The 10321-nt window shown below is 35.2% G+C and overlaps 1 protein-coding gene across 1 annotated transcript; it reads left to right on the forward strand.

Moving 5' to 3' along the window:
• Positions 1 to 5331: 5331 nt before the first annotated feature.
• LOC100669433 (olfactory receptor 14J1-like) lies at positions 5332 to 6288 on the forward strand. The gene has a single exon (XM_003421834.3). It carries the CDS (start codon positions 5332 to 5334, stop codon positions 6286 to 6288), a length of 957 nt encoding a protein of 318 aa, XP_003421882.2.
• The last annotated feature ends 4033 nt before the right edge of the window (positions 6289 to 10321 follow it).

Below are 10321 nucleotides of genomic sequence, written 5' to 3' on the forward strand. Positions count from 1 at the left end.
CACAAGTGTGTGTTGTTGATTTAGCCATTTTGTAAAATAGTAGTGGCATCAGAGGTCCTCTAATTTAATGAGGGCAAAGGAGAATCAAGATCAGCTTCGGCCTCAAGCTGATTTCCATTAGGTTAGGCATACCTCCAACTCTCCAAACTTTTACAAATTCCGACACCAGCTGCCTCTTCCACTGCACTCCCTACTTCTCTTCTCAGTTCAGTAATTCATTGCAATGGTCACACAGAACTCACAGACTGTACTCACAGTTATGAAATTTATTAGGGATGTAACAGGCTATAATCCAGAATCAGGATCAACTTGGAAGTAACGGGAACAACTCAGGATGCAGTTCTACTCTGTCCTATAGGGTCACTATGAGTCGAAATCGACTTGACAGAAATGAGTTTATGGGTGACTACAAATGTTACAGCTTTAATAATTTTATTATCTAATTTGCTATTTGTACTTATCAATTCTGATAATTTGAGTAATTTTCTTCTCAAATTTTTATGTACACAACCATGTCATCTGTTTCTAAATTTTGTATCCTGTTTGTCATTTTTTCTTGTTTTATTCAACTGTTGAATAGAAGTGTCTATGGTCAGTCTTGTCTAATTCCTTAACTCACAGAAGAAATATTAAATATTTCCTCATTAAGTATGATGTGTACTGTAGCTTTTATGTACTTCCTTTTCATGGGATCAAAAGTTCCCTTTTCACCTGAATTTATGATTAAGAATTTAGTGCTTTTATTGTGAAAGGATGTTGAATTTTTTTTTTTTTAACGTTTTTTAATATGTTTTTCTCTGGCCAAAGTTCTTTCTGTCTCTTCTTCTCTCTCTTTTTTTACATGTGTGTGTATGTGTAATATCTTTCTCAGATCTTGTTATCAAACGTATACCTGACCTCATAAAAAAATTAGACATGTTTCCTATTTTCTATCACCTGGAAAGTTTTGTGTGATAAATTTTAAAGAAAACATTAATGATGATAACACTAACATCATTAACTGCTTCCCATTTTCCAGTCATTTTCTGAGCACTTTACATGCATCCTTAATATTCTCATTTTACAGATGAGAAATCAAAGGTCTGGAAAGATGAAGTAATTAAGCAAAGCAACTTCAGAAACAATAAGGGGTAGAGCCAGGATTCAAACCTGGGTAATCTGACTCCAGTGGCTACATGCTTAAATATATTTCTGTTCTATCTTTTAAGCATAAAAAAGAAAAATTATAGATTCCTCATGTAAGCAAGACGGTGGACAAACAATACTGAGAACAATATAACACTTCACAATAATTTTGGGAAGGAATTTGGCAACACTGAAAACCCATACAATTGTTTTCATGACCTTAAATTGAATAATTCCATCTTCCTTAATTTTATTTTAAGGAAAAAAAATCAAATGCACAAAATTGAAAGTTAAAAGAATAATCATGCCAACACTATTAATTATTACATTAATCATAATTAAGAAAAATATTAATAGAGCTGTTTACATCTGTTTGGAGTCCTTCGGTGGCACAAACAGTTAAGTACTCTGCTACTAGCTGAAAGGTTAGCAATTCAAACCCATCCATAGGTGCCTTGAAGACAGCTCTGGTGAGCAGCTTCTGAAGGGTCACAGCCTTGAAAATCCTGTGGAGCATTTCTGCTCTGCACACATGGAGCCATCATGAGTCAGAATTGATTTCAGGGGCAACTAACTACACTGTGTCTTTAGGTGAATGGGATAACCCATTACACCGCGAAAACCAGTGACTAGTGCTATTTATGATAGTGACAAACTGGAAAACGCCTGGTACACAATAAGCACTCCTGGGCAGGATACTATGTAGCTTTAAAAGCATAATAAATATCCACTTAGCTTCAGAGAATATCCTTGCAATATAAAGTTAATAAATTTATAGTCACAGGACTGTTCCTGAAAAATATTAATATTTTTTATAAAATATTGTAAGACAACTCAGAAACTCCAAAACAACATTGTGGACTTAAAAAACCAAAAAACCCAGTGAACTTATATGGTATTTATTCCTAAGTACTTACAAAATTGTTGCAAAGCTTTTAATGATATATTTTAACGGGCTGGGCCATCTTATGAGGCTTTCAGGTACTGTTGCTATCTTTGTTTTAGGGGTCTTTTAGTGGGTATTTTGAGGATTCATAGAGATTGTAATGAAAGAAGTGAAATGGTTACTTCAGATCTGAGATTAAATGCCTAGGCCTGAATTTCTCACATAAAGATAAACATAAACACTGGCTTCTAGTTTTCCATGATACCTGACTTCAGAGATTCATCTATTTAAAAAAAGTTTAAATATTTCTGTATCTGTTTCAGAAATACATACTGTAGCTAGGACAATTGTTCCCCAAGTGTGGCCCTCATACCAGCAGCATTAGTATCACCTGGGAGCTTTTTAGAAATCCAGATTCATGAATGCCCCCTAGACCTGATGAATCAGAGTTTCTGAGCGTGGGACTTCTGTACCTGTTTTAACAAGCTCTCCTTTAACAAGATGGACTCATACGTCTGCTAAATTTGAGAACCACTGAGCTAGGGATAAAAAACACCCACCTCTTACTAGGCTGGCCACTCGCCCTGTGGGTGAATGTTTCTAAGGCTTCAAGTCCCAGGTGCCAGAGGGGTAGAGAAATTGAAATATCTTTATCATTCAGTTCAGGCTTCCATTAGAAAAGATGAAAAAGCAAAAAGAAAAAAAGAACTGGGTTCTCAAGGGAGACAACATGTTCAAGAGGATCTGTAGGCTTATAAGCGAGAAAGGTTTGAAGTTGGTGATCAGTTTTCATAGCTACCCACACACCAAAAACAGCTGTGGTGAGTTTACTGATCTTGGATAAGGAAAGAGAGAAATATTTTATGGAAATTCTGACAGAATTTTATGTTTTTTGAATTGAGTTTGAATAAGTAATATTGTTAATTCTAACAAGGAAGGAAGCTAGCTTCCCTGAAAATGAGCAGATTAAAAGTCCAAATACCAAATTTATATAAATGTATTATGATAACAAGCCATTTAAGGAAAATCAGTTAGTTGAGAAATGTTAATGTGTTATGTGTTTATAAATATTCACTAAAACAACTGTGAAACACTTCTTCAGATAATTCCTGGCAACACAGTGAGAGAGCCTTGGATGGACATTCTGCCAGTATAATTGTGGCTTTCCTCAATGCTCCTGTAAGCCTCTTATTAATACTTAAAAAAGAGATTTTTAAATATAAAGCAGCAGTATGAATTGGAAAGGACAAGAGTTTGGAGCTCGGATCTCAATTATGTGCTTAAGTACTCCAAGCTTTATTTTTTTCCTATAAAAACGGAGATTAAAATATTTAAAACTCATAGTAGATAAAAGTGCGTGTGGATTAAATAAGATATATTTTACAAGGGCTTCTAGTGTGGCGTGTGTCCTATAAAAATGAACACTAAAATTTCTAAGTTTTTACTTTCCTGTCTGTTGGTAATTACTTGTACAAATTTGGCAAATTAAAATATTTAATGAACCAAAGTCCAAATTAAGTATGGATAATAAGGCTGTTTATCATTTTATCAGTTCAAGAAAAAAGAGGGCAAAAAAATACAGGACATGGAGAGGGAGAAATTATGTCAGAAGCATACCCTTGCTCTGTAATACCTCTTGTTTTCTATTGTCGTGTGTGAGATTTTGATGGAAATGGATAAAGCTGGTGAAATTGTAGACAGATTAAACTTGTGGTTCACATTCACAGAGTAAGAGAAAAGAGGCTTTCAAATTTGGCAGCCAAAACAAGACTTTTGAACCGTTTAGTTAATTTAGTATCTATTTTTATTGTAAATCTAAAACCACTGACCTCGGCCAGACAGTAGGCGTAGAAATGAAATGTTCCAATGCCAAATTCATTCTTCACAGAAGAGAAGTATGGAAGGTAGAGTAAGCCTGGATGTCAGCAGGAGAGACTTGACATTAGACATGAGAAAAACAGAGCAAATGAGAGAACTATTGAATTGACTAACAAACAAAAAAAAGTCTCTCTCAAAATGAGAAGGAATGGGGAGGAAATACTGGCCTCAAGGTTTAGAATTTTCTGAGTTATCGTTTCTAAGATGAGTTACTAAAACACAAAAACCATCTGGTGAGATTTCGCTTGGCTCAGGATAAAGCACAGAGACTCTAATACAGCACTTTTTTTCAATTGTTGCCTACACCTCACAGATTACAAAGCAACTCATCAGTCCTCATATACTGATGAGTATTTTAAAGAGGGTAGAACTCTTGGTTATTTTTGTCCCACAAAGTTTCTAAAATCAAAATACTGGACAATGGAGCCAATTTTTTTTTTCTCCCTTCACTGAGATGTATATGTCTTTACACCTCTTCACATTCTCTTCCTGAAGTAAGTATATTGGATATTTAAATATTTTCCTTCCACATTTGAAACTACCTCAGAGCAGTCACTATGTGTTTCTCTTCTTTGCAAATGCCTTTGCGTGTAGTCAATAAATATATGATGACTTGAACGAAAGACAAATGATGTGAACAGAAGGTGAGTAAAATGAAGATTCAGAGAAAGTTGTTAGATACCAGGCGATACTCCAGGCAATCAAAGCAGATGCTGAATCTGAGAGTAACATGTATTTCCTTTGCAAAAGTGCATTTGCTCTTACTTCAATGAGAAGTTCCTGGCTGCTAAATAAAATATTAATTGGAAGGTTGATAACAAGACACAATTTGGCCCTTGGCTCCACAATTATAGGTGCTCTCTCGATAATGACAGAATTGCTTGACAGGAAGGAAACTTGGATTTTATTCAGTTCAAAAACATCTAACCCATGTTTCAATTCCCAATACCACATTGCCTCTAACAAGCCATTCCATCTGCTAAGATTGGGTAGGGTACTATACACAAATGCATCCCATCCAGTTTTCAAAAATCTGTATTCAAGAGCTGATCACTGCTTTTCTGTTATCGACTTAAAGTAAAGCAATGGGTTTTATCAGTGAAAAGGAGAGTGGTGTTTGTGGGTGAGTAGTGCAAAAATTTTTATGGTGCAAACTCTTTTTCTATGACGGGACCAATGACTTTAATACACTTAACTAAACTGTACCTACTGGTTTACTACTATAAACTGTAAGCTCCATGAACACAATAAATACATCTCTTCCCCTTTTGGATCCCAAAAATGTAGGGCATGGCTAATACACAGCAAGCACTTAATAAATAATTGTTCTAAGAAGCAATGATGGATAAATGAATGGAGCTTTAGTTTAATATCTTTCTCCTACATTTTCCATTTCCCCTTTTCTTCCAGCTGCTGCCACAATTGGCATCTTCAAAACGGTTATGACAAACGTAACCACAATGAGTGGATTCCTTCTCATGGGATTTTCTGACATTCGTGAGCTGCAGATTTTACATGCTTTGCTGTTCTTGGTGATATATCTATTGGCCTTGGCAGGTAACCTCATCATTATCATCATCACCACGTTGGACCAGCATCTCCAATCCCCAATGTATTACTTCTTGAAGCACCTTTCCGTTCTGGACCTCTCCTTCATTTCTGTCACGGTCCCCCAGTCCATTGACAATTCTCTGATGGATAATGGCTATATTTCTCATGGCCAGTGCATAGTCCAGGTTTTCTTCTTCACAGCCTTGGCTTGGGGTGAGGTGGTCATTCTCACAGCAATGTCTTATGACCGCTATGCAGCCATCTGCTTCCCACTGCATTACGAGGTCATCATGGATCCTAGTAAGTGTAAGTGGGCTGTGATAGCCGTATGGCTAAGCGGAAGCATCTCTGGAATCTTGTACACAACAACCACATTCTCCATCACATTCTGTAAGGTCAAAATAATCCACCAGTTTTTCTGCAACATCCCCCAATTGCTAAAGCTCTCCTGCTCCAATGATTATCTTGGAGCGATTGGAGTGGCTGCTTTCATAGCTGTGATGGCATTCATCTGCTTCACCTCCAGTGTCCTGTCCTATATCCACATCTTCTCCACAGTTCTAAGAATACCCTCTGCTGAGGGCCGATCCAAGGCCTTCTCTACTTGCCTGCCCCACCTCTTCGTTTTCTCATTTTTTCTCTCCACAGGTATGTTTGAGTTTCTAAAACCAACTTCAGATTCTCCAACTGTTTTTGACCTTATGATTTCTATCTTTTACACAGTAATGCCCCCAGCACTCAACCCTATTATCTACAGTCTGAGGAATGAGGCCATCAAGGGAGCTTTCAGAAAGTTACTGTTGGGTGGAGAATTCACCAGGAAAAAAATATTTTTCTCCCATTGTTGATGGCTCTTCTATATTATATATAAGAAACACTTTAAATAATATTGAATTCTTTTAATACATGGTATTGAGGAAAAGCAATACATTTATTTTTCCCTATAGATTATGCATGTAATATAACAATTGTCATTAGGGAAGCTCTTCATGTAATTACTACACCTCTTTGGTAATTGAAACCATTTGTTCATTCTTTCATTTTTTTTTTTCAAATTAAGAGAAAATAGACAATTATAATCTTCTAATATAAGCTCATTACTTTTCTTTCCCTCCCAATACACATAGGCACAAACACATACAGAAGCATAGTAGTAAGCACAGTTTTTATTTTTTATTCTGAATAGGCAATATTATAACAGAAAGAATAAAAAAGTGATAAATTACCCACAATCTCACCAAAAAACCAAATTAACTATTTTTACTTCAATTGTTTAATTTCACATCTTCATTTTATCTTCATGAATACCAATTTTGCAGATTGGTACACATTTATATACCATTACTATGTGCAGATACGTAGTTTTACTTTTATAATTTCACATATGCATGGCATTCAATGGAATTCATGTCATAAAATATTTAGCCATTTACCTATATTATACATACAGGTTATTTCCAATTTTTCAGTCTTATAAATAATGCTAAAAATTAAAGTTTTGCTTTTCTTAATGCCAAGGAATGGGGTTGCTGAATTAAAGTATATAAAAAGTTCAAGTCTCTTGAACACATACTGCTTTCCAAAAAATATTAAACCATTTGATGTGGCTATTAGCAATGTATGGCCATGTCACTTCTCCTACATACATGTTTCATATGATTTTATTAGTTCAGACGACAAATATTCATAGAGAACCTACTAGGTGACTGAAACACAAAAGTGCATAAAGTATACATAGTATTGAATATTGTGGTGATTGTAAATTTTTGCTATTTTTACTGCAGTAAAATTTTAACATTTATAATTTTTTAAAAAATTTATGACAACTTGAGATTAAACATGATTGCATTTATTTCTCTTTCATGTTAGTGATTTCAATTTTATACCTTTTTATATTTCATCAGTTTTATAAAAGTTTTATAAATATTACAGTTCTGTGTTTTAAAATGCCAGAAAATATTTTTCTAAGCCCGTCTTTAATTTATTTTCAGGTTTTTTTTTCCTATGCAAACGTTGTATCTTATAAGTTGAATATATATTTTTAAAGGTTGTGGTAATAAAGTTTAACCAGCTTAGGCTAGAAAGACTTTGTTTTAAATGGTTGATACTCAGATCTATTTCCTCCATAATTATGAGACTATTCAATCCACCTGCAATAATTTGTAAATCAGATTAAATATTTAATGTAGTTTCTGAAATAATTCTTTTAACTATTATTTTAATGGACCTACTAAATCACCAAAAAGCAGAGATATTTTTATTTCTCGTCCTATGTTTTCAATTCTTTTTTTATTAATCTGTATTTATATGTCTATGCAAGTTAACAATATTTTAGTTATTGTTTGCTGCAATATTTTGGGTAGTAGAACCATTCTTTGATCTAGAAAGTATTTTTGTCTTCTATTCTTATTCTCTCAGATGAATTTTTTTTAACCTCTCCATCCACTCTAATACTGTGTTTTCTTGAGAAGATATTAATTATTTAACCTGAGAAATGTTGTGCTCTTTAAAATTACGTAATTCGTTTTCAGCAATAAATACTCAAATGTTGTTTGCACCAAGTCAAATTTTGCTGATTCTTTTTGTGAAAGTAATTCACATTTCTCCATAGATTTACTCTATAATTTTACATTTGTGTAATTGATATAAATCGGACTCATTTGCTATTCATATTGAACATGTATTGCAACTACCAATCACCTTTGAACACCATCTTAAATTATGGGAATTCCCACATTACTAATACTACCTACCAAGGCAGAAAACGAAAACTCACTGATCCGGGTCTCCCTTCCAGTCAGAATGCAGGCATAGGACCTGATTTCTAAGATTAGATGCTGCAGCCTGAGACTTCAAGTTAAGAAGCGCAATGTGAGGAAGGAGGCACTATGTGGAATATATTTCCTCTGACGTTGTTTGGTTGAAACATTCAGCTTTGGGGAGTAGAAGTAGTGGAATCTGGAATCCAGTGATTAGCATCACTAGTGAAAACCTTGATGTCAATTGTGTCATCCTGGGCTCACAGCTTTTAAGCTTGATTATCAGGCCTTCTAAGAGACCCTGGAGCCCTAGTGGCATAGTGGTTAAGAGCTCACGTGCTAACCAAAAATCAGCAGTTGAAATCCACCAGCTAGTTGCTCCTTGGGAACCGTATGGAGCAGTCCTTCCCTGTCCTATAGGGTCACTATGAGTTAGGATAGACTCTATAGCAATGGGTTTGGTTCTTTGGGTTTTTGGGTAATGTGGCCAATATTCTTAAATAAATTTATTTTCTGATTAATAGAGTTAGAATTGGTTCTGTATGATGCAACTAAGAGACCTGAGAGATACAATTGTTAAAAAAAATGAATGCACTGATCTGTATACAAAGAAATGAACCCAGCCACTGTCTTAATTTTTAAACAATTCTAAGTAATAACTGATTTCTTGGTGTTTTCCACATAATTCTATTATTATCTATATAATCCTGTTATAATCAAGTGGATTCTCAGCTTTTACATTCATAAACAGACTAGCCCATCTTTCAAATGTTGTTAGTTGCTGCCACGACAACCTTGTGCGCAACAGAATAAAGCATTTCCCGGTCCTGCACCATCTCCATGATCTTTGGTATGTTTGAGCCCATTGTTGAGACTATTGTGTCAATCCATTTTCTTGACAGTTTTTCTCAAATACATAATTCTTATTCAGAAAATTATTCAAAGATTAATTTAAAATCATGTGTTCAGCATCTGTCATGCCCTCTCCCAGTTGATACAGGATAAAGCAGACTTTGACTAGGAGTAGCTCAGGTTCTAGTATAGGAAATAAATATGTAAACGTTGAATCTATTTCCCACTGGCATGGTAGATCTGGAAATACTCTGCTGCAAATGAGTGTGTGTCTGTGTGAGGTAATATTTTTAAAGTTTTAATATGTTTTTCTCTTTTTTATTTTAAGACTAAGTTCTTTTGCCCTAAGGAGTATTATAGTGGTTAAGAGCAAAGACTCTAATCTAGATTTCCAAGGTTCAAATGCTGGTTCTCCTACTTACTAGCTGCATGACCACTGAGAGCTGCTAAAGCTTTCTGTGCCTTAGTCTCTTCACCTGTAAAATAGGGGTAATAATAGTAACTTCTTGTAATGTTGTGGTGCCTATTAAGTGTTAACACATGTAAGACACTTAGAATCATACTTGATGTGTGTTGTTAGCTGCCATCAAGTCACCCTGGACTTAATGGCAGCTGCATGTGTTACAGAGTAGAACTGCTCTGTAGGGTTTTTTTGGCTGTAATCTTTAAGGAAGTGATTCGCCAGGTCTTTTCTTCTACAGAAACCATGGTGGCATAGTGGTTAAGTGCTATGGCTGCTAACCAACAAGTTGGCAGTTCGAATCCACCAGCCACTCCTTGGAAACTCTGGGGCAGTTCTAACCTGTTCTATAGGGTTGCTATGAGTCAGAATCAATTTGAGGGCAACAAGTTTGCTTTTTGGTTTTTTGTTTCTTCTACAGAGTAGCTGGGTGGATTTGAACCACCAACCTTTGAGTTAGCAACTAATCACAAACTGCTTCTGCCATCCAGGATCCTTTTACTTAACATGTAGTAAGTACTAAATAAATGGGAGCAATCATCATTCTTAATTTGTTCTATACATCCATATCTTTGAGTAGTGGTGAAAATTTCTAATAGAAAAAAAAATGAAAAATTGAATTATAAACCAGGACGAAAACCAAAACCAAACCCGCTGCCATTAAGTTAATTCTGACTCATAACAACGTTATAGGACAGGGAAGAAGTGTCCCATACGGTTTCTAAGGTTGTAATCTTTATGGACGCAGACTGCCACATCTTTCTCATGTGGTGTGGCTGGTGGGTTCAAATTGCCAGCCTTTCAGTTAAC

The sequence above is a fragment of the Loxodonta africana genome, chromosome 1 (assembly GCF_030014295.1).
Source record: "Loxodonta africana isolate mLoxAfr1 chromosome 1, mLoxAfr1.hap2, whole genome shotgun sequence".
Taxonomy (NCBI): Eukaryota; Metazoa; Chordata; class Mammalia; order Proboscidea; family Elephantidae; genus Loxodonta; species Loxodonta africana.